Consider the following 26,291-nt stretch of genomic DNA (forward strand, 5'->3'; position numbering starts at 1 on the left):
AGGACATAGTATGTTATGAAAATTATAAGGGGGCAGTAACTGGAGAAACATATTGTGTTGTTGATAGAAGCAGGCATACTGATATTCAGACATCAAAATGGAGACCAAGAAGTTAAAGGTAAGAAATAGCATGTGAAAAACTTATTATGGGGAGGGATGCCTGGGTGGCTCAGTCAGTTAAGCACCTGCCTTCAGCTTAGGTCATGATCCCAGGGTCTTGGGATTGAGTCCCACATCGGGCTCCTCACTCAGAGGGGAGCCTGTTTCTCCCTCTGCCTGCCGCTCTCCCTGCTTGTGCTCTCTCTCTCTGGTAAATAAATAAATAAAATCCTAAAAAAAACCAAAAACTTATTATGGGGATAAATAGCTGTATAGAATTAGATGTGTTTTGGGGAATTACTGTATCATGGGAAGATATTGTAAGGAATGATCATGAAACATCAGGAAGAGATTATATTTGGTATTCTCTGCTTAATTAGAGAATTTTATAGAATGATTCCTGTTAAGTGTTTAGAGGAAGATCAAAGACGCCATGGTTTAACTGACTGGAATGCTAAGTGACCAAAAACGCTAACAGAGTCATTTGTGACTTTGAGAAAATATTTTCTATTCTTATTTTAAGCCAGATTGTATATTTCTGGAAAATAACACATGAATAGTGTAGCTTAATCTGGAATCTCTCGTATAAACAATATACCAATTTATGAAATCAATGTGAGTTTTCTCTACTTTGAGAAATTCCAGAATTAAGAGCAAGTGAGGAGTGCTGGAGAGGTGTTCAGTACTAAGAAATACTGAATGCTTACCCCTGCTTCTAGGTCACAGTGAAATCAGACTTCACTGGGGAGCTGTTCTCTGATGAGTAATGTCAGGAACCCTTTCAGCAGTGGGGATGTCTCCTTGTTTTACTCTTGAGAGTTTGGATTTGGGGGAACTCTTCACATCAGTGGGTCCCATGTGACACTGGCCAAGCTTTCCAACCAGGGGATTTTCATTCCTATTACAGAAGTTCTCTGACTGAAATGCTGACTCATTCAGATACAACCTGACCCAGTATCCGAGATCATGCTGCCCTGAATGGATTGATACTGCTGAGATTAGACTGCATTCAAAAGGGAGAGATTTTATAAACATCTGTTTTAAATATGCATCTTGTTTATGACTACTTAATGCATTGCTATGTTTTTCTTCTTTTTGAAGAACCAGTTGAACCATTCATTTCTAATGTATTAATAGAATATGATTGTACAAGAGACAGGGAAAGAGAGGGAGGGAGAGATCAGCTTTTTCACAGTGACCATCCTCCAACAATGCTCTTTGCCAACAGCTGATACTTCTTTTCCCCAGCTGCTTTTCAGTGTACATGTTCTAATCCTTGTAACACATTTCTTACTAATGACTCAAAGTGATGACATTTATACAGGAATGTACAGCTATGCCTTGCTTATTCTAAAATAGGTTTTTTTTTTTTTTAAAAGAAAACCTCTGCATATTGATTTCTGCCTAAAACCAATAAAAATCTAAATAAAATATTATGAAGTACAGAAAAGCTTCACATTTTAGGATGAGCTCAGTCATTATCCTGTTCTATGTATTATAACAAAACACTTAATCTACATGTAGGTTGTCTAATAGTTGGTGTCTATAATTCCTTCAGGAGCAAACAAATGACAAGGAGAAGTTATAGGGAAGTTATAGGGACTGCATCCCCTTCAGGATAGGGAATATGGCAGTTAGATATTTTTATTATCTAGAAGGCACAGTAAATGCTTTTAATTTAAACATTTTCTTACCACTTTATCCACACAGCAGGCTAATCTTTTAAGGTTAGTCTTCTTAAACAATCTGGAGTTCTTCACTCCTTTTTCTCAAATCTCCCATTTAATCTATCAGTCAGTTTTGTTTAATCTACCTTCAAAACATATCCAAACTGATCACTTTTTATCTTCTTTACTGCTACTCCTTGATCCATATCACCATGGCCTCTACCCTAGATTATTATTGTGAACACTCCCAACCAGGCTTCCTGATTTTATCCTTGACTTCTTTCAGTCATAGCAACCAGAGTAATCCTGTTAAACTTCAGGCTGATTATGGGACACAGTATAGTATAGCAGTTATGAGCACAGACTTTGGAGCCAGGCTGTCTGGGTTCAAATCTAGGTCCTGCCATTTATAGTCTGTTCAATTTAAGGCAACTTATTTAAGTGTAAAATTGGAATAACTGTATCTTTTTAGGTTTTTGGACCCAATGCCTATGGGGGTGGCCCCCCCAATAACACCTAGCAATTCTCAGACACCAGCTGGGTGTCCGAGAATTCAACTCAATTCTGACACCATCTACTCTGGAGATAGCATCAGATTTCATGGGTTAAGTGCTCAGTCCTATAAGACTGCCTCCCACCCCCCACTTCGGACACCAGTTGCAAAGTTACATGTGCTTCTGACGAAATGGCTATATATTGGAGGTTCCAATGAACTCCTCCTTAGGTTCTTTTAATTTGCCAGAGTGGCTCACAGAATTCAGGGAAACACTAACATACTTATACTAGTTTATTAGAGGACATAGTAAAGTATACATATCAACATCCAGATGGAGGAGATACATAAGGCAGGGTATGGGGAGAGGACGCAGAACTTCCATGCCCTCTCCAGATGTGCCATTCTCCCTTAATCTTGATGTGTTTACCAACCCAGAGGCTCTTTGAACCCGGTTCTCTTGGATTTTTATGGAAGCTTCATTGCATTGTCATGATTGCATTGTCTGATTCAACCTCCAGCCCCTCTCCCCTCCCCAGAGGTCAGGAGGTATGACTGAAGTTCCAACCCTCTAATCACATGGTTGGTCCTCCTGACAACCAACCCCCACACTTGCGTGAGGTCCAAAAGTCACCTTCATTAATAACAAGACACCCATTTTCACCTTTATGGCTCTGAGGCATTTTTAGGAACTGTGGATGAAGACCAAATTATATCTGAGAAATATGTTTTGGTCATTGGAATGACCAAATATATATTTCTGACAAATCATTATATCACACTCTAGTACTTAGATTAAATTAGTTAAGGGGCGCCTGGGTGGCTCAGTCGTTAAGCGTCTGCCTTCGGCTCAGGTCATGGTCCCGGCGTCCTGGGATCGAGCCCCACATCGGGCTCCCTGCTCCGCGGGAAGCCTGCTTCTCCCTCTCCCACTCCCCCTGCTTGTGTTCCCTATCTCACTGTGTCTCTCTCTGTCAAATAAATAAAATCTTTAAAAAAAAAAAAAAGATTTAGATTAAATTAGTTAATAGTATCTACATGGTAGACACTGCTATTAGTAGTAGTAGTAGTACTAGTAGTAGTAGTAGTAGTAGTAGTACTAATAGTAGTATTTAGCAACTGTTATGTCATCCCGTCACTCAAAATCCTCTAATAGCTTCCTAGTGCATTTGGAGCAAAAGGCAAATCTTTACAATGACCTACTAGGCCCTGCACAATCTATTTATTCTGACTTTTGAACTCATCTCATTTTCTTTCTTGCTTAGTCTGTTCTGCCCACTCTGGTGCCTGTAGCGTCCTCTCCTCACTCCCTCAAAGACATATGAGGACTGGACCCAGCTTAGTCAGATTCTTTGTATTCTTTGGTTCTTTTTACTGGAAAGCTTTTCCTGAGGTGTCTGCCTAGCTAGCTCACTTCCTATGCTTCATGTTACCCTCTCAGTGAAATTTGGTTATGCTATTCAAAACTGTAACATATTCAAGACTCCCTATTCTACCCCCCTTCTTTTTTAGCCCTGTAAGTTGAATGAAAATATTTTGTTTGGTTTTTGTCTACCACATGCATGTAAACTCTATGATGGCAGTCTTATCCCATCTTTGAGGCCCACCTAAAATTTTTTCTTATGTGGGAATATCCCAACTACTCTTGATTTCTTCCTTCATTGTTTAACCTCCTTATTGGGCTATAATCTATAATTGGAGATGTTGAAGTATGTATATTCATTGGCATAACTGTTCAGCATCATCACCATCTCCTGTGCTGAAACCTGGTACTCAGAAGTTATTCCTGAGCTTTTCCCAAGACATACCAAATCAAAAATTCTGGGGGCATGGTCTAGAAATTTTTGTTTTAATAAGCCTTTGGGTATTTCTAATGCATGCTAATATTTGAGAACCACTGGACAAGGACACTGGCATGATTGATCAGATTGGGAGTGTCTGGATTAAGGATCCAGTTGGGTCTTCAGGGTTCAGTGATCCCCGGGGGTAGAAGGAAACTAAACTGGGTATAGGAGGTCCAGAGGTAGAATGTTCCAAGAATGAATAAACAAAAGCATTTCTCTGAAATGTATCAGAAACTGGGAAGTATGTCTACAAGATAAAAGGTAGTCAAGGGAATAGAAATCTGTCAAAGATTTTCTTGTTGAGTAAATTTTGGACAATAGATGGTTAGCAGGGAACTTGGAAGTTATGAGTGTTAGTGTCAGGCAGATCTTGAGAATGGTAAGCCAGGCAATGCGTATGTCCTTTTCTGGGTGGTGAGCATTTGAGATACCAGCTCTAAGACTGGAAATTTTTGACAGGAACTAAAATTAAGGAAGAGGGTACAAAACCAGATTCTGGTCACCTATTGAAATGATGTCATGATAGAGTTCTGACCACTGATGGAAGAAGGCCAAGAAACCCAGTTATTAAGAAAGGAATACATCTCTGCAGAGGAGCTTGGAATTGAAAGAACCTGAGGCCTGAGAATAGGTTGGTGTGAGCTCCTGGAACAAAGTTACACAGCCTCGGGGATAGTGTTTGGAGGGTCTGGTTATCACATAAATCATTAAGGTCAACAGTGTCTACTCTGTGTTACATGTCAAATTAAATATTTTACTTGAAGACAGGTCATTTGTACATTATACATCTTTCTGTCTCTTCATTGCCTGAATGATAATGGATTGAAATCAAATACTTTCATAGCTTTCTGTTTATGAGGACTTATTTTAATCATATATGTGTGTTTACTATATGATATCGATCTTTTTGACTTTTCCCCCCTAATTTTGAATTTGAATAAAACAGTGCTTCAATAACTGGGAGAATATAGCACATGTTCAGAAAGACTTTTGGCTCCCTGCTATAACTGACTTACCATACATATTACCATGGGCACAAAACAGAAAAGTGAACATGTTCAGGGTTTTATATTTTGCATGAAATAAGATAGAAGTTCGATTGTATAGAATTTCTCTACTGCTGTCCTTCAAGCGTTCTAAGCCCCATGTTGAAATGCATGCTTACCCACACCACATCATCCCCACCTCATGGAATTTGCCTAGATCTGGGAGTGTAGTGCAGGGGTTCTGATGCACCATGACTGGGGCCATACTGGGAGGATGGCTGTCTTAAGGTTGTGAGGTTAATCAGACACAGGCTGGGCTTGTCTAACAATGACTTGTCAGAGAGAATCATCCATGTATGTATCTTAACATATGACTTGGTTCAGAATTTAAGTAAGTCGCTATTCAAAATTGAGAGAAGAAATAAGAAGGGAGGAAAAACAGGCCCTTAGACAACAGGGAACTGATTGGGACAGAGGTAATTACACCTTAGGTGAATTTTTGTCAGTGTGGCAGATGGGGGCACATAGAGAACCTTCTATATAGAGAATCTTCTATATAGAGCTTTATATCCAATCAAAATAGTGTTAGAAAGCCAATTTTACTTAGAAAAAACCTTTATGAAAAGTCATCTTCCTGTTATTTTTAGTGTTTTGGGGATTTGCATACTTTGAGACATATAAACTACCTTTTGGTTTATTCTGTCTTTAAAATAATCATAGGTCACTATCCTGTCATGGTTGAAATAAGTAATATTTTTCATAAAGCATTATTGTGTTAATTCATCACAAATTCTGGTAATTCAGAATGGAATCTAACGACTTCCTTGTTTGGAATAATATGAGAGAAAATCTTCAGCAGGTTCATCACTTCATTTATTCAATATCAGCTATACGAGAAAAGAAAGAAATGTGAAAAAATGAAACTATAAAAGTACTAGAAGAAAATATGGAAGGGTTGTTGTATAGCTGTAGAAGGTAGAAGGTCTTTCTAAAACCTGGAAGACGTAAGAGTTAATGGCTGATAAAAAAAAAAAAAAAAGAAATTCTGCCTGGCAAAAATCATACAATCAAAATAAAGTCAAAAGATAAATAGTAAATGGGAGGAAAATATTTGACCCAGAAGTTCTACTTTGGATTTATTCTACAGATACAATCTTATATGTAAGAAATACTTATATAAATCATCACCCATTACAGATTTTTTTTTTTTTTTTTTTTAGTATAGCATTGGATTGGAAACAATGTGAATACCTGTCACTAGCATAGTGTTTAATTAAATTGTAGTTTTTCTTTTTTTTTTCAAAGATTTTATTTATTTATTTGACAGAGAGACAGAGACAGCGAGAGCTGGAACACAAGCAGGGGGAGTGCGAGAGGGAGAAGCAGGCTTCCCGCTAAGCAGGGAGCCCAATGCGGGGCTCGATCCCAGGACTCTGGGATCATGACCTGAGCCAAAGGCAGCCGCTTAATGACTGAGCCACCCAGGCGCCCCTGTAGTTTTTCTATATGATGGGATACAGTGTAGCTGGATTACATTTGAAAATATCTCAAAGATATGTAGATCTTAAAAAGAGATGCAAAAAATTTTTTGAACTACAAAATAGCCAAAAAACTGTTAACAAAATGACAATAAACACATACTTATCAATAATTACATTAAATGTCAATGAACTAAATTTTCCAATCAAAAGACACGGAGTGGCAGAATGGGTTAAAAAAGACTCATTTATATGCTGCCTATGAGAAACTCACTTTAGATGTAAGGACACACTGGAAATGAAGGGACGGAAAAAATATTCCATGCAAATGGAAACTAAGGAAAGCTGGAGTAGCTATACTTATATCAGACAAAATGGACTTTGAAACAAAGACTGTAGTGAGAGACAAAGAAGGACATTACATAATGTTAAAGGGCTCTCCAAGAAAAAGAAATAACATTTGTAAATATTTATGCAACCAACATACATAAATAAATATATAAAGCAAATATTAACAGATCTAAAGGGAGAAATAGATAGCAATAAGTAACACTAGGTGAGTTTAGTATCCCACTTACATCAATGGATAGATCATCCAAACAGAAAATCAGTAAGAAAGCACCAACCTTAAATGATACATTAGATCAGATAGACTTAACAGTTAACATTCCACTTAAAAGCAACAGAATATACATTCTTCTCAGTAACACATGGAAAATTTTCCAAGATAGATCATATGCTAGGCCACAAAACAAGTTTTAATAAATTTAAGAGAATTGAAATAGTATCAAGCATCTTTTTTGACTGCAGTGGTATAAATCCAGAAATTAATTACTTGAAGAAAACTGGAGAATTCACAAGTCTGTGGGGATTAAACAACATACTACTAAACAACCAATGGATCAAAGAAGAAATCAAAAGAGAAATAAGAAAAATACCTTGAGGCAAATGAAAATGGAAATGTAATATACCAAAATTCATGAGATGCAGCAAAAGCTGTTCTAAGAAGGAAGTTCATAGCAATAAATGTCTACCTCAAGAAACAAAAAAAGTCTCAGACAACCAATTTTATATCTCAAGGAACTAGAAAAAGAAGAACAAATGAAGCCTAAAGTTAGTAGAAGGAAAGAAGCAACAAAGATTAGAGTAGAAATAAATGAAATAGAGACTAAAAAGATAATAAAAAAGCCAGTGAAACTAAGAGCTGGTTCTCTGAAAAGATACAATTAACAAACCATTAGCTAGATTCACAAAAAAAAAAAAAAAAGAAAAAGAAAGAAAGAAAGAAAAGAAAAAAGTAAAAAATGAGGGCTCAAATAAAATCAGAAATGAAATAAAAGTTACAACTGATATCACGGAGAAATATATATATTTTATTTTAAGTAATTTTAAGTAATATTTTAAGTAATCTCTACACCCAGTGTGGGGCTGAAACTCATGATCCCAAGATCAAGAGTCACATGCTCTTTCAACTGAGCCACCAGGTGTCCCAACATCACAGAAATATAAAGGACCATAAATACTACTATGAATAATTATTTGTTAATAAATTGGGAAAATGGATAAACTCTTAGAAACATCTAGCCTACCACCCCTGAATCATGAAGAAATAGAAAATCTGAATAGACTGATTACTAATAAGGAGATCAAATCCAGGTCCAAGACCAGGCTTCCCTGGTGAATTCTACCAAACATTCAAAGAAGAATTAATATCAGTCCTTCTCATTCACTTCCAAAAAATAGAAGAGGAAAGAACTCTTCCAAATTCATTGTAAGAGGCCCAGAGTTACTGTGATAGTAAAACCAGGCAAGGATGCCTGGATGTAAGGATGTCTTTCTGGAAAAGAAAATTACAAGCCAATATCCCCAATGAACATAGATGCAAAAATCAACAGAATATTAGCACATTGAATTCAGCAATAATTGAACTATTAGGATCATACACCATGATCAAATGGGATTTATTCCAGGGATGCAAGGATGGTTCAATATCCACCAATCAATCAATGTGATATACCACATTAACAAAATGAGGGATAATAATCATATGATCATCTCAATAGAGGCAGAAAAAGCATTTGAAAAAATTCAACATCCATTTATGATAAAAACCCACAACAAAGTGGGTATAGAGGGAACGTGTGGCAAGATAATAAAGGCTAAAGTAGTGGTAAAAAGCTGACAACTTGAAGATCTGGAGTAAAACAGGGATGCCCACTCTTGCCACTTTTGTTCAACATAGTATTGGAAGTTCTAGTCAGATAAATTGGCAAGAAAAAGAAATAAAAGGCATTCAGATTGGAAAGGAAGAAGTAAAACTGTCACTGTTAATGACATGGTATATTATATATAGAAAATCAAAATTTCATCAAAAAACTGTTGGAACTAATAAATGAATTAGTGAAGTTGTAGACATAGAGTCAGTATGCAAAATTCTATTGTGTTTCTATATACTAATGAACTATCAGAAAGAGAAATTAAGAAAACAGTCCCACTTGCAGTTGCATAAAAAATAATAAAAATACCTAGGAATAAATTTAACTAAGGAAGTGAAAGACCTATACATTGTAAACTATAAGACAATGAAAGAAATTGAAGAACACATAAATAAGTGGAAAGATATTCTATGCTCATGAATTGGAAGAGTTAATATTGCTAAAATGTCCATAGTACTCACAGCAGTCTGCAAATTTAATGCAATCTTCATAAAAATTCCAAAGGCAGTTTTCACAGAAATAGAACAAACAATCCTAGAATTTGTATGGAACCATAAAAGACCCTGAATAGCCAAAGCAAATCTGAGAAAGAAGAACAAGGCTGGATGTATCACACTTCATGATTTCAAACTGTATTACAATGCTATAGTAATTAAAATAGTATGATATTGACACGAAAACAGACACATAGATCAGTGGAACAGAAGAGAAAACCCAGAAATAAACTCATGTGTGGTCAATTAGTTTATCATAAAGGAGCCAAGAATATGCAATGACGAAAGGACAGTCTCTTCAATCGGTTGTGTTGGGAAAACTGGGCAGCCACATGCAAAAGAAAGAAACTGGACTACTATCTTATACTATATACAAAAATTGACTCAAAATGGATTAAACACTTGAATATAAGACCTGAGCTATAGAACTCCTAGAAGAAAATACAGGTGATAAACTCCCTAACATTGGTCTTGGAAATTATTTTTTGAATCTGGCCCCAAAAGCAAAAGCATCAAAAGCAACAATAAAATACACAAAACCAAAAAGAAAAAGAAAAACACCATAAACAATAAACGTGTTGTACTACATCAAACTAAAAAGCTTCTTCACAGCAAAGGAAACCATCAACAAAATGAAAAGGCAATCTACTGAATGGGAAAAAAAAATATTTGCAAACCATGCTTCTGATAAGGGGGTTATATTCAAAATATATATAAACTCATACACCTCAATAACAACAACAACAACAACAATAACAACAAAATAATTTGATTAAAAAATTGGGCAGAATGTCTGAATAGACATTTTCCAAAGAAGAAATACAGATGGCCGACAGACACATGAAAAGATGCTCAACATGATTAGTCATCAGGGAAAAGCAGATCAAAACCGCAATGAGATCACCACACACTTGTTAGAATGGCTGTTGTCAAAAAGATAAATAACAAATATTGGTAAGGATGTGTACAAAAGGGGAACCCTTGTGCACTCTTGGTGGGAATATATTGGTCCAGCCACTGTGGAAAGCAGGATGGAGATACCAAAAAAAAATTAAAAATATAAATACTGTATACTCCAGCAATTCCATTTCTGGGTATTTGAAGATGAAAACACTAATTCCAAAGTTACATATGCACCCCCATGTCCATTGTAGCATTATTTACAATACCGAGATCTGAAAATAACCTAAGTGTCCATCGATGGCTAAATGGGTAAAGAAATGCAGTACATATATACTCAGCCATAAAAAAGAATGAATCTTGCCATTTGTGAAATAAGTCAGAGATAGACAAATATCATATGATCACTTTTGTATGTGGAATCTAAAATATACATAAAACAAACTCATAGATACAGAGAACAGATTGGTGGTTGCCAGTGGTCAGAGATTGGGGGAGGGAAGGAAAAATGGGTGAACTTTTTTTTGCTTTTTAAAAAAAATTTAAATAAATTGAATAATAAAAAATTTAAAATACGCAAAATTGGAGTGTAGGATATATATTGACATCTTTTGAAGCATCCATAAGAACAACATTACTGGTATCTCCTGGGAGAAAGCTAGAGATCTGGGAGAAAGATCTGCGAAGGAATATCACTTCCGACTTTATCACCTAGTCCAAAAAATTAAATTACTAATTTGAGTGGCTGAGGAAGGAAAAATCAGTCATCTGTATACATAAACATATTTTTTAAATCTCTAACTTGGCCCAGTGAATGCTAGAATGTTTCTTACATTTTCTGGGACATACTTTCCAAAAAATAGGGCATTTCTCTTACATAAAGATGAAAGTTTATGACAGTTTACTACACAAATTAAATAATAAAACTCCTTGGTTTTTTTTTTTTTTTTTGGAGTCTTACAGTAATTCCATAGAAGAAGGTATCCATAGTTGTAGAAATCAAATCATCTACATTTAATTTTACTTTCCCCAAAGATCAAAAATACAGATTCAATTTTCTAGTAATCTCTTACATGGCAAGTTCAATTTGTTGAACAATGTGGAGAACTAGCAAGTTGTTGGGGGAGGATTCTGAGCTGCCAAAATAGATGCCATAAAACTTTGCAGACAGAGTGGGGATGAACTGCTGTTCAGATTAAATGTACTCATTTTGTGCAAGATGGATACAATGGAAAATACCCTCTTCGAAAAAATGTATTTATAATGTGTTCATGGCAATGTGGACTAGAAGAAGCAAATGTTTATATTTGAAGATGAGGAATGAAAGTTACGACTTTTTTCTTGTTTCCATTTCAGCTACTCTGCACTTTATCAGGTGTGCTTTTAATTTTGCAACCCAGATGCATTTATTTTTATTCCTTTAGGTTAGACAGACTTCATAATGATTTTTCTTTTTCCATTATGGAGGAGTAAGGCCATTTTGGTTCAGACAATTCATCCTTAAAACTTTCTCTCAGAGCGTGGCTTGCTTGGCCACAAGTCCATCTCAAGTTGGCCTCCGCGCAAGGGGAACTCTTCTTTTCATTTGTAGTTGAATTAGCAGGAATATGTTATCTCAGCCTCTGCTGTTTTGTACTCGTTGTTAACTTTACTGTTGATGACCTTTGCTTATGAGTCTGGGAAATATTTTTAGTGCTTATGTAAAATATGGAATAAACAGCAATAAATCAAATTTGTTTGAACAAACTACATAACCTTGGGACCAGATTTTTGGCAGGCAATTTAGAGTCTCTGCTAAAGCATTTGGCTTGCAGATGGGTTACCCCAGCCCACTCAATGGAGGTTCTCATTATCGGTACATCTTTCTACTTTGGAGGTTGCTGTAACCTTTGAACCCTTGGAATTCTACAGTTAAAATCTGTTCTGTCTGTTAGGGGGCAACGCCTTTTCCTTTTGACATTAATATTACCGAGGTATAAATTTCATATTTTGAATGTATCAAGTGTGCCCTCCAAGTCATAAATCCTGGAAAATGGACCTATCCTCTTTGTATTAATGTTTATAAAGATAGGAAACACTGCTTTTCTAAGACAGTCCATTCATCCTGGATGCTTTTAATCATACTTTGTATTTGCTATGGTCTGAATGTTTGTGTCCCTCCTGCCCCATATTCGTATGTCAAAAACTTAACTCCCAAAGGTGATGGTATTAGAGGGTGGGGTCTTTTGGAGGTGCTTAAGTCACGAGGGTAGAGACCTCATGAATATGGTTAGTACTCTTATAAAAAAGGCTCTAAAGAGCCAAGATGTCCATCAACAGATGAATGGATAAAGAAGATGTGGTATATATATACAATGGAATATTATGCAGCCATCAAAAGGAATAAGATCTTGCCATTTGCAACGACGTGGATGGAACTGGAGGGTATTATGCTGAGCGAAATAAGTCAAACAGAGAAAGACATGTATCATATGACCTCACTGATATGAGGAATTCTTAATCTCAGGAAACAAACTGAGGGTTGCTGGAGTGGGGGGTGGGGTGGGAGGGATGGGGTGACTGGGTGATGGACACTGGGGAGGGTATGTGTTCTGGTAAGCGCTGTGAATTGTGCAAGACTGTTGAATCTCAGATCTGTACCTCTGAAACAAATAATGCAATATATGTTAAGAAAGAAAAAAGAAGAAGAAGAATGTAGCAGGAGGGGAAGAATGAAGGGGGGGAAATCGGAGGGGGAGAAGAACCATGAGAGACAATGGACTCTGAAAAACAAACTGAGGGTTCTAGAGGGGAGGGGGTGGGAAGGATGGGTTAGCCTGGTGATGGGTATTGAGGAGGGCACGTTCTGCATGGAGCACTGGGTGTTATGCACAAACAATGAATCATGGAACACTATATCTAAAACTAATGATGTAATGTATGGGGATTAACATAACAATAAAAAATTTAAAAAAAAAAAAAGGCTCTAAAGAGACCTTGGCCCCTTTCACCATGTGAAGACACAGGGAGAAGGTGCTGGCTGTAAACCAGGAAGAGGGCCGTCACCATGCTGGTGGAGTAATCTTGGACTTTTAGCCTCTAGAACTGTGAGGAATGAATTTCTCTTGTTTTTAGGCTACAGGGTCTATGGTGGTTTTATTAGAGCAGCCTGAATGGACTAAGACAATAATGATACAAGATCTGCCTTCTCTCCATTAGTTCTTCCCCAGCCAGTTATCTTCTTCAAAATAAGATAGAGGAAATCTATTTTTTTCTTCTCAAATGTGATGAGGTAGGGAGGTGTTGAGTCTTTTTTTCAAGTAGAAAAATTCTCAATCCCTCAACTATTCAATATATGAAATAATTCCCAGACCTCTAACCATGCTGGTCAAACTCCATGTTTGTCAAAATTTTCCTCAGTGTAGCATGCCAAACATCTCATAATTTTCCATGCATAGGCTGCACTGATTACACAGGGATCATCACCTCTCTTGTCAAGATAGCTTTTTTGTTTGTTTTGGCCAGCTTTCTCACATATTGGCTCATTTTTGAGTTTATATTCGGGTAGAGCCCTTAGGGCACTTTTTATTCTTTCATTTTTTTAAGTCATGTCTTACTTACCCTGATCGAAGCCCCCCTTACTATGATCATTCTCGGTGTTTAAACTTTAGTTTCCCCTTCTAAACTCCAGAAACAATTTGTTGGAACTCAGTGTAAAGTTTTTGGCTGCAATCAAGTCCTTGCATTTTTATCTCCATGTTTCTGGAAGGGGATGGGGATGGATGTAGAGGAGTGGGTCTCCTTTAATTTTCTTCTTGTCTATCACCTTTAGGTTGAGTTCTTAAAATTTAGGTCATGAATAGTTATTGTGAAGGATGGTGGGGTATTACCAAAGAGAGTTATTGCACTGGAGTTCTGAACAAAGTTTGTTCTTTTTTTTTTTTTTTAACACAGTTTGAATAGATTATATTGTTCATATTAATGTTTTTCTAAAGTATGTGAATACTTCTGTGATTAGGTGAATATACATTTATTTAAATATAAATTTATTTAAATTTATTAAAGATGTATTTATGTCAAGGTTTTTCATAAATTTCTCAATGGTTGCTATGATTAATATGGTTATAGAGGGGCCCACGATTTTTGATATTAAAAATTTCACCTCATTCTAAAATTCCAGTGTTATCCTAATAGTTATTCAAGTTTTACTGACTACATACACTAAATTTGATGTTTTTTGCAATATAATTATCTGTTTGAATGCTATTCTTAAATGCCTTTAAGCTTTCATAGTCCTGTGAAATCAACTACCTGCTAGGAATTCTTGGGCATAATATTAAATAAGTCTTTTGACTGTGTCTTGAAATTTGTCTTTCATTCACTACTAGGTTACCTAATAAGCTAAACATGGGTATATACCATCAGGAAACATGGGCCCCCAAAAAGAAAATTAGAAAACCTTTTTTAAAAATGTGATACTAATTTTAGTGTATGTACAATTTTTTATTTGAAAAAAAGTTTAAAATGCATATTATGGTTTGAAATACTTATGAGGGAGAGAGGTGGTCTCTGTCCACTTTGACCTCTTAGGTGCCTAAGGCCTCTGGCGGTCTTAATCTGGTCCTGCTTCACTTGATATCTGGTGTTGGTTGAACTGCTGGTTTCTAGAAGTGTTTATCCTTAACTTAATGCCCTCCTACCATTTGGCTCCTGGACCATTTGTCATCCAGTCTTTTATACATAACTGGCAATATTCACTTTCTCTAATCCCACTGCATATACTGCTACAGGGATCAAATTGTCCTCATTTGCTCAGGATTTTCCAAGTTGATTTTTTTTTTTTAATTGTGTGGTGGTTTTTTTTGTTTTGTTTTGTTTTTAAGATTTTATTTATTTGGCAGATAGAGAGAGCACAAGCAGGGTGAGTGGCAGGCAGAGGGAGAAGCAGGCTCCCTGCTGAGCAGAGAGGCAGACATGGGGCTCGATTCCCGGGACCCTGGAATCATGACTTGAGCCGAAGGCAGATGCTTAACCGACTGAGCCACCCAGGCGATCCAGGACTTTCCAGGTTTTAAAACTGAAATCCCTGTGCTCTGGGAACCTCCTCAGTCCTAGGCAGACTGGGGTGATTGGTCACCCTACATACTACCTTCCCCCTACTACCTCACGGCACATCTCCTGATTTGCTGTATATCTGTGCATTGTCCAGAGTGGGCTGTGGAAGCTCAGGTATCCATCTGAATGCTAATGTGTGAAGCTGTTCCCTATGTAGCATTAGTGGTTGCAAGTTTACTTTTTTTTTTTTTAAGTGTTCCCTTTTCTCCCCCCTTTCCTATAAAAATCCTAAGGAATCCTTTGATGTCTCTTTGTCATATCCTTTTTAGGTTTTTTCTTTATTGAAATTTTTGGCATTAATTGTTCTTGAGGAATCTTTGTTTTGAATTTTTTTCAACAATTACACAAAATTCAATTTGTTTTCTTGCTACCTATGCGCTGTGGCTTTGGTTTAATTGTCATAGTGTTTGGACGACTCAGTACTTAAGAAAGCAACAAAATTGTTCAATAGGACCTGGAAAACCATGTTTTTAGTAATTGAGAATCTTGAGTTCCAGTCCTAGATTGGTTACCACTGAGTTGCAAGATCCTGGACAAGTGTTGTTTTTTCTTTAGGTCTTGGTTTCCTCCTCTCTAAAAGAAATAGACTTTGCTACATTATGCATGAGGTCACAATTTACATTAACATAAAATGACTTTTGGGGCACCTGGTGGCTCAGTGGGTTAAGCATCTTCCTTCTGCTCAGGTCATGATCCCAGGGTCCTGGAATCAAGCCCCTAATCTGGCTCCCTGCTCAGTCAGTGAGGAGCCTGCTTCTTCCTCTCCCTCTGCCCTCCATGCCCCCTCTCCCCCGCTTGTGTTCTCTCTCTCTATGTCAAATAAACAAATCTTTTAAAGAAATAAAATAAAATAAAATAAAATAACTCTCAGCAGAGGAACAGAGTGTGATTGCCTTATGTACCAAATACTTCTCTAATGTCTGTTTGGAGTCTTTTCTATATCTCTCTAGCATGACCTTTGAGCCCTAACCTAATACCTAGCCCTTTATCAGACACATAACCTAATTAGGCCCATAATGTCTTTTTCAGATGAAGACTTGCTGCTTGTAACTAGAAGCATGTTGGGTCTGGCATCCTCAAGGCCATCCAACCCCAGAGTCAACCATTCATTAGGAGGGCTAAGAGGATTTAGCATATAAGTCATACTTATTGTTGTGATTTATTATAGTGAAAGGATATTAAGCAAAATCAGCAAAGGAAAAAGGCACATGAGCCAATCCAGGGAAATCAGATGCCTTCCCACAGTCCTTTCCCAGTGGAGTCACACAAGATTTGCTTAATTCCCCTAGCAACTAACTGTGACAACACGTGTGAAATGTTATTTATTAGGAAAACTCATTAGAGACTCAGTGCCCAGGGTTTTTAGTGGGGGCTGGTCCTATAGGCGAGCTCTGTATCAAAATTCCAAGCTCCTAGAAGGAAAGCAGCTGTTCAGCATTAAGTACATTGTTTCTACATTTTAGGCCCAGTGAGCCATTCTTATTCGGAATGGTGGGAACCCTCCCCAAATCCAATTTTCCAGATGGCAGCCAAGGACCAACCTTGCATGCAGGTCTTTCTAAGGCTAGAAGTTTCAGCTTGCTACGTTCTCTCTTTTCTACACATGTAGTAAAACTCAGTTTGCGTCTAGTCTCTTAACTTCTCACTAGCAAGTAAGTCCACATGAAATGTTGGAAAGAAATGGACTTTGAGAAATAACTGAAGTTTTATTCCTGGCTTTGCTAGTAACATGTTGGGTGACTTTCGTAAAATTGTTTAAACTTATTTAAACCTTACTTTCTTCATCTGTGAATTGGAGGTAATAAAGCTAATGACATAGGGATTTTGTTGAGAACAAATTATTATTATTATTTTTTTTTAAGATTTTATTTATTTATTTGACAGAGAGAGAGAGCGAGAGCAGGAACACAAGCAGGGGGAGTGGGAGAGGGAGAAGCAGGCTTCCTGCCGAGAAGGGAGCCCGATGTGGGACTTGATCCCAGGACCCTGGGATCATGACCTGAGCCGAAGGCAGACGCTTAACGACTGAGCCACCCAGGCGCCCGAGAACAAATTATTTTATATACACATTCACATGAAGCATAGCACTACTTATCCTTGAATCTACTCATTCAACCAATGTTTATTAAGAACCTACTATATGCTAAACATTGATATACCTTAGAGGTATAGTGTTGAGAAAAAGACATCCTGTAAGACATTTATAGTTTAGCTGGGGGGGAGAGACTTTAATCTCAAATAATAATTGTGAATATTAATACACAATTTGTGGTAAGTGCCCTGAAAGAGAGGTAGTCAGGGACAGTCTCCCTAAGGAAATAGCCTATTGTAAGAATCTGAAATTTCTACTGTAGTAGGAAGGGAAGAATGAAGGGGGGGAAATCGGAGGGGGAGACGAACCATGAAAGACTACAGACTCTGAGAAACTGAGGGTTCTAGAGGGGAGGAGGGTGGGGAGATGGGTTAGCCTGGTGATGGGTATTAAAGAGGGGACGTACTGAATGGAGCACTGGGTGTTATACGCAAACAATGAATCATGGAACACTACATCAAAAACTAATGATGTAATGTATGGTGATTAACATAACATAATAAAATTTAAAAAAAAGAATCTGAAATTTCAATAGGCAGTGACTCCATCAAGAGGTCAGGAGGGGAATTAGATAATGATGTTGTATATGCTCTTCTCTTTGGGTGGGAAGGAGCAGGTGTTGTTGGAGAGTCAAAACAAGCCAGGGCAGTTGGAGCAGAGAGAAGACAGGAGGGAGTGGTAATGGGTGACAGTGGAGAGGGCCACTGTCAAGGACCACATTTAGGTGATAGACCTTGGGCACCGTCCCAAGAGCAATGGAAAGCCATTTAAGGGTGTTTAGCAGTGGAACAACATCACTCTGGCTGCTTTGTAGAGTTGGAGTGGGTTAAGTGGGTTTAGGAGACTATTGCAGAAGCCTGGGCTAGTCATGACCATAACTGGAGTTAGTGTTATAGCTTGCTTGGAGATGGAGAGAAATGTAAACATTTGAGAAGACATATCTGCATTTTCTTGCTAAATTCTTTGATTAAATAGCTTCAACCTGAACTGTTTTTACATAGGTTGGGTTTGTGTGTGTGTGTTTCAATCTAGCATCATAAAATCTTGAGAGTTGGAAGAGATGTCAGATTCTTGAGTATGTAACTCTGGTAGAGAAAGAGATGGAATTATAACCTGCTGAGATTTGCGCAACAATAGCCTACCTTATCCATGCATTTGTTGAGTAGAAATAAGAAGATACTATCTATGTAGATATATGTAGACTTTACAGTGTGTCAGCCACTTTGCATATATTACCTAATTTAATTCTCACAACAAACCTATCAGGCAGGTGCTATTATTGCACATATTATAGTTGAGACATAAATGGAGACACACACAGCTGACTAATTTCTAACAAATAAATGGTAGAGCTGGGATTTGAACCCACGTATTTGTCTTCAGATTCATTTGGCCAACCCCAGTGGCAAACTATGACTCTTAGGCCAAATCTGACCCACTGTTTTTGTAAAGACAGCCAGAAAATTAATAATTAAAAAAAATTTTTTTTAAGTGTTTAAAAAAATATAAAGAATCATGACAGAGATTATATGTGGTCCATAAAGCCTAAAATATTTGCTTTTTGGTCTTGTACAGTGAAAGTTTCTAGCCCCTGCACTATGCTAACCATTACTAAGAAGATATGATATGTTCCTTCAGTAGAAAGTTGAGAGTCACTGATCTTTATAGATAAAGGACATATCTTGTCATAAAATGAGTTAGTTGCAGAGTGAGAATAGCATACTTATAGTTCCTGTTTTAGAGTTATTTTTCTTGATATCTGCAAATTTAAAATTGAGGACTGGTTTGACTTTGTGTGGAGAAAGTTTCTTGGAAAGATAAATTTATCCTTCCCGTAGTAGGATCAAAGGTAGCTGGGCTATTGCTGAGTTACTTAATGTGATGACTGTCATTAAGACAATGAATTTCAGATGAATTTTGTGTGCTGCTTTAGCATTTGGAGATGGTATATTACACAAAACTTTCTATTTTGAACCCATGGTTTGCTTTTGAAAAGAAAAATTAGGTCAGCACTAAATATTGATAATTTTGCTCTTATAGTAACAACTGTTTGGAGAAAGAAGAATGCCTCTTTAACAATGCATTTCTCCTGCCCCCAGAACTGCATTAATAAGAGAGAATATAGCATATTTTTGGCCTTTCTAGATAAATTGAGTTCTTCCTTTTTGAGAAGTTCTGATATTCATCTGAATTTTATAGAGAGGTATATATTTAGCCGCTTAAGTATTTATTAAATCTTACTATAATGATAGGCATTTGGGGGGATTGTAAAGATGATTACAGAAGTTTTTGTTTGTTTTTTGCTATGGTGTGAATTTTCATTGATAAATGGTGGTTCTAATCTACCACACTTTATAGATGCGTTACATGTTTCTTGCTCATGCAAACTGTATTAATCTATTTTATAATAGGGCCAGATAGTGGCAATAGAGGTTCCATTTGGTCACAGTTAAGCTTCCATTTGCCTTTTGACACCATTATAGATCGGTTTTGGTAATGGTTGATGCGTGCCTCTTATTCAAGCCCATTTCCGTCCTCTATCATCTCACATTATCATTTTGGTTGTGGTGGGTGGATTGAGTGAAGTACTAATAGTAGTTGTTTAAATTACAATTTTTTTTTTTTTTTGGTTAGAATATTTCTGCTATTTCATCCTTCTTTTTACTTATTTAGACTATTAAAAGTTTTATATTGAATATTTTTCTGTAATTTTTCTGATTGGAAGGTTAGGGATTGTGCATAAAGTTCAACTCTCTTTTAATTGTAGGAATTTCCAAACATACAGAAAAGGAGTCCAGTTTTAACAGTCATCACATATGGCCAGTCTTGTTTAATCTTTTATCTTCCTCCTTCATTGCCTCCTCTCAACCTCAGACAATTTTAAAAGAAACTGTAAATACTGTATATTATTTCATTGGGTAAATACTTAAATATGTGTCTCTAAATTATAAGGACTCTTTAAAAAATCAATGCCATTAGCACAATAAAAAATTAACAGTTTCCTATATCAACAAATATCCAATTAGTGTTCAAATTTCCCTAATTTTCTCAAAAATACCTTTCTGCAGTTAGTTTTTCAAATCAGGATCCAACTAAACTCCATGATTTACATTTGGTTGAATTATCTCTTTTTTTTTTTTTTTAAAGAATTTATTTATTTATTTGACAGAGAGAGACACAGCGAGAGAGGGAACACAAGCAGGGGGAGTGGGAGAGGGAGAAGCAGGCTTCCCGCGGAGCAGAGAGCCCGATGTGGGGCTCGATCCCAGGACGCTGGGATCATGACCTGAGCCGAAGGCAGACGCTTAACGACTGAGCCACCCAGGCGCCCCTGGTTGAATTATCTCTTAATTCTGTTAATATACTACATTAGTTTCCCTTCCATTCTTTTTCCCTTTTGCCACTGATTCGTTAGGTCAGTTGTGAAATCAAGTATGTATCAAATTTAGGTTAAAGTTTTGACAAGGATACTTCATAAATGGTGACCAAGTTAGACTCTTGAGTTGATTGGTGAAATTTATGAGTAGTACATGTCAGCACTTTCTTCTTTTATTGCCCCCAATTGAGTAAGATTTATTTCTCATCATAGCAATGATACTGAATAGCAGGTAAGAGGAAACAGATACTTATACATAATGCTATTAAACATACCTTTAACAAAATTACTAATTCACTATTTTGTTTTGTTTTGTTTTGTTTTTGTAATTAGCAACAATAGTAAAACAACAGGAGTCCTTATTTGGCATAAGACTGCCAGACATAGTCAGACTACACATTTTTAATTTTGCCTTCTGCGTCATTGGGTTAGGTGACGTTTCTGTTTACTTAGTGGTCTGGCCAACATTACTTTTCCTATTAAGGATGTTAAAATCCTTGCTGTTAATTTTATACTGAAAATAGTGTCAAAATCCATCTAATCAGAATCTAAGCTTGTAGATAATTTTTATGATTTATGTATAAAATATTTATAAAAATCTGGTATTCTCTTTCAAAATTTATTGTGAATGGTAATATGTCACATTTTCTCAATCAGTTAAGCCTTGTTTAAACTTTACAAGTGAATTTTTTTTTTTTAAAAAAGAATAGTTAATTGAAAAAGTACTCTTAAAATATATTGATTTGGGGCCTGACAACTTTATGAAAATAACTTATTTTTCTTTGACTATTTATTTCTCATAATGGTGAAAATTATGTGAAATATACCTTTTTCCAGAAAAAAAAAATTAGAATGTTGATATTTATCTCTATGGAAATGTTTTCCTTTTTTTGGTTGACTAATGAATGTTTGAATCTGTTATTTCTTCATGTGTATTGCATCTATATATGTTATTGTTTTATTTATTTTAAAAATTTCATGGAAAATTACTTTGATTTATATTAAATTATTTCTAATTAAATTCTATAATGCATTAATGCTATTTCTAATAATTGCCTATTGCTTAGCAGACATTTATGAATTTGTGGATTTTTTGTTATTGGTAAAGAGCAAGTGAGGATCAAACAATACAGCTCAGTGCCTAGAATGTTGAAAAGATGTTAACTTCTGCTTTCTTAGTCCATGGGTCCTTCTATGTCCTATGGTTGAAAGAAATGTCCCAGCACTTTTGATATCTGCTAATGTACTTGTTTCCTCTATGCCTTTTCCAACGTGCCTTTTTCTGATTCGGTTTCCTCTTAATAGCTTTTATGGATATTTTAAAATGATTCCTTAAATCTACCTCCTCCTACTGAGAAGTGGTTTTATGTTGGATAGAAAATAATCATCCATTATAAAATGGCAACTAAAGCTGTGTATTTACTAGAGCAGTGCTGATTTTGGTTCCTTTATTTGTTAAAAAAACGATGCACTGATGGTGATGTAAATGTTGCTATGGATTTTAAGACTTCATTACAAAAATTAACAGGAGGTAGGCGGGTGGGTTTAGTGAGATTGGAAAGTGGGAACATTTAACCTCTTGGTGAACCATCTTATGCTAGTCCCTCTGTCTTTGCAGATAAATTATTAGTCATAACGGTAGCAACAAAAGAAAGTGATGGATTCCATCGATTTATGCAGTCTGCCAAATACTTCAATTATACTGTGAAGGTACAGTATATCTTTTAATTCATGGAGGTGTTAGAATATGTGACTAAAGTACATTTTTTTAATAACAATAACAACAATACCACCACCACAGTTTGCAACCCACACAAGGGAGTTGAAATTTGGTTACATAGTTACTGAGTTTGTATATACAGTTGATTGTTTTAAGGGTACATTTTGACCTTATTAATACTCTGCCACTTAGACAATAATTTCTTCATATTTGCTAATGCTTTGTATAAACACATTCCATAAAACAACAGAAAAACATGTTTATATATATGCTTCTTTTGAGGGGTCATATACAAGCACAGCATAACAGATTTGACAGTAATGTTTTTCACTTACTTTGAAGAATTTTTTCTGTAATGGGTTTGTCTGTCATAGTCTGTTTCTTCGCTTACAGAGAATTGGAAACATGGCAGTGAGGGGAATACCTTTTCTGTCCCATTATTGAGAGTTGCTCTTCCTGTTATTTGTTTTAGAGGAATTTGGGAACATTATAAAAGTATAAAAAGGTTTTTTAGAAGACTGACCTCCACGGGAATATCTCACTGATAAATGACCAGAGGAAACCTGGGGACTTTGGTAGAATTAGTAAACTGAGTGTTAAAGGCCTGCCTTTTTTACTTATTTATTTTTTTATAGAAATGAGGAACTGTCAGGCAAGTCTTTTACACAAATAAGAGGTGTATGGGGAGGTATCCCAAGTAGGAAAACAAACAAACCAACAAACAAACTGAACATTTACAAAAAAAAAACTATCCCCCCTCAAAAAAAACCCAAACCAACCAAACAAAAAACAACTTAAAAAAAAAAAGAGGGGAAGACTGTTTTGCTTAGGGAAAAACTGAGCTGTTCTAGTATGTAATGTAGAAAGAAGGTAGTATTCACTTACTTAGCCCCTCGGAGACTTGGTACAGATGATGTTAATACAGAACAGCTATTAAGGAGGCTAAACTGTGCTGGAAAAGAGATCTAGTGTTAACAACCAGATGCTCAATGCAGGATAAATGAGAAATATGTTAGGAGTTTGTTAGGATAGAGGAAAAATATAGTAGTATGTACTGATAGGAGGCATGTGGAGGTAACAGAGAAATCAGGGTAAAATAATGCTGAATAATGCTGAAATTTAATAAGGGGGGGATTTTTAGAGTTTGGACTGGGGAGAGTGTGGGATGTTCCTTATATGTGAAGCTGTTTGGAATTTTATATATTGTATGCTGTTGAAACCATATATGTTAGATATTACTTTATTTCTAGGTAAAGAAAACTTGCCCCAGGGTATATAGCTATGAAATGTCAAATCTTGGACCAAGCCCATTTGAGTGACTCTTGCTGTCTTCCCAATTATGAAATGCAATAGTTCTTAAAGTGTGGACCCCAGACCACCAGCATCAGCATCATCTGGGGAATTGTTAGAAAGGAGATTCTCAAGCCTGACATCAGACCTACTGAATCACAAACTCTGGCAGTAGGACCCTGCCAGACACAGTAGGACCCTGTATTTTTTTAAACATTTATTAGAGAGAGCACGAATGGGAGGAGCACAGGGAGAATCTCAAGCACACTCTTCACTGAGCGCAGAGCCTGTTGTGGGGCTCAATCCCAGGACCCTGAGATCATGACCTGAGCTGAAACCAAGAGTCAGACACCTAACAGATTGTGCCACCCAGGCAGCCCAATGCAGTCTGTGTTTTAACAGACCCTCTACGTGATTCTGATGCATACTAAAGTTTGACACACTGATGGAGTGGAAAGAAAATAGAGAATAGAGCTTAGCATGCTGCACTGCACAGAGTAGGCTCTTGGATGTGGCTGAGTCTGGTATTACTATGATATTGGAGAAATCCAGAAGGGTTTTGGAGTAGAAGTATTACAAATCACAGGGTCAGAGGAGGCCAGTTTTTAGGGCAAAAACTAATAATTCTACTAAATTAATAATTCTCCTAGACTAGCCCCAGAATAAATCCAGATCCACATCAGTTTTGAGTTTTCTTGGTAGCGTTTATCCCCAATCTGCAGTAGAGGTGGTAATAAAGTAATAACTAGAGATCTGAGGCTAGGAGCCCCATGGGCTTTGCTAGCCAGGTTTATATTTGGTTCAGTGTTTAGTGATGATGGAGCTAATAGTATTTATTTTCTAATAAGCAACAAAACTAAAAGGCAACCTACTGAGTGGGAGAAGATATTTGCAAATGATATATCTGATAAAGAGTGAGTATCCAAAATATATAAAGAACTGATACAACTCAATACCCAAAAAAACAAATAATCCAATATAAAAAATAGGCAGAAGACATGAACAGACATTTCTCCAAAGAAGGCATCCAGGTGGCCAACAGACACATGAAAAGATGCTCAGCATCACTCATTATCAGGGAAATGCAAATCAAAACTACAATGAGGTATCACATCACACCTGTCAGAATGGCAAAAATCAAAAACACAAGGAACAGGAAGTGTTGGCAAGGATGTGGAGAAAAAGGAAGCCTCTTTGTACTGTTGGTGGGAATGCAAACTGGTGCTGCCACTGTGAACAGTATGGAGGTTCCTCAGAAAATTAAGACTAGAACTACCCTACGACCCAGTAATTGCACTACTGGATTTTTACCCCCAAAGTACAAAAACACTAATTCAAGGGATACATGCCTCTCTATGTTTATAGCAGCATTATCTACAATCACCAAACTATGGAAGCAGCCTAGTGTTACCATGCACTTGCAATGTGGGAGGCAACTGAGGAGCCTAAGGCAAACAGTGAGGAGAACAGCTACAAGTTTAGCTTTGATTAATTGTGCTTAGGCAATTTCTTGCATTGATAAATTATTATTAAGCTTTTGAGAGTAATGTAAGATTTATAAGGTAAAGTAGGTGACATTTGACCTAATGTCCTCTGTCTTTCCTTGAACAACCCACTTGGTTCAGTAGGAAAATCACCTAAGGGCCCTGTCCAGGAGTTACTGAGCTTTCAGTGTTCATCATGCAGATTTCCTGCCAGATTGAAAAGTTATGGAAAGTTTCTGTATTTTCTTTTTCATTTTATCTGAACAAATAGGAGTAAGATATGAGAAATATTGTCTGTGCCCCCCCATACCCCTTGATTTCCTTAGATTAGACTCTACTTTTGAAATGGTAAAATTGGGAATGGCATTTTATGGGGTGGATAACATTGAAGAATCATGACCTGACCTATGCAGCAAGTGTTTTTCTCTGTAGCATCGTGATTTCGTGATTTAGTGAAATGTTTAAAGAGTGGATACTGTGTCATACTATACAAGTTGCTGATGACTTCTAGCTTTTATGATACTGTCATAACTTGAGTTTTGCTCAGTGATAAATGTTGATTTCATTTATAGGTCCTTGGTCAAGGAGAAGAGTGGAGAGGTGGTGCTGGAATTAATAGTATTGGAGGGGGCCAGAAAGTGAGATTAATGAAAGAAATCATGGAACATTATGCCAATCAAGAGGATTTGGTTGTTTTGTTTACTGAATGGTAAGAGAAATAATTTATGGATTTTTAAGTTTACATTAAATTATTTTTTAAAAGTGTCAAAATTCATATTTGCAGATTATATATTAAATTATTTTATTCTCAAGGAATTACTGTTTTAAAAAGTAGATTTTACTCATAATTATAAAACTATGGTCTGACATAATTATGTAATGGATTGAATCTGATGATTTACTGTAAGCAACAATGAGAAAACATGGCATGAGCTAGCATTTTTGTGAAATTCATGTTTTAATTCTAACTTGAGTTGGAAGAAAGATCATGTTGAGCATTTCTACTGAGGAAAGTAATTCAGTGGATCCTGGTCAACCAGAAAGAAACAGATCGTGAG

General features: G+C 36.5%; 1 protein-coding gene across 3 annotated transcripts in view; it reads left to right on the forward strand.

Moving 5' to 3' along the window:
* Positions 1-26,291, forward strand: part of PLOD2 (procollagen-lysine,2-oxoglutarate 5-dioxygenase 2) — a 98,239-nt gene that overhangs the window by 22,356 nt on the left and 49,592 nt on the right. For all 3 annotated transcript variants that reach the window (XR_004300084.1, XM_032408514.1, XM_032408515.1), the window contains exons 2-3: positions 22,358-22,449; positions 25,806-25,942. Coding sequence is in view for 2 of the 3 variants with exons in the window: in XM_032408514.1 (XP_032264405.1) it covers positions 22,358-22,449; positions 25,806-25,942 (229 nt within the window). In the remaining variant the exon portion in view is untranslated. The remainder of the gene's footprint in view (positions 1-22,357; positions 22,450-25,805; positions 25,943-26,291) is intronic.

Source organism: Phoca vitulina, unplaced genomic scaffold (assembly GCF_004348235.1).
Source record: "Phoca vitulina isolate PV1807 unplaced genomic scaffold, GSC_HSeal_1.0 scaffold10, whole genome shotgun sequence".
Classification (NCBI taxonomy): Eukaryota; Metazoa; Chordata; class Mammalia; order Carnivora; family Phocidae; genus Phoca; species Phoca vitulina.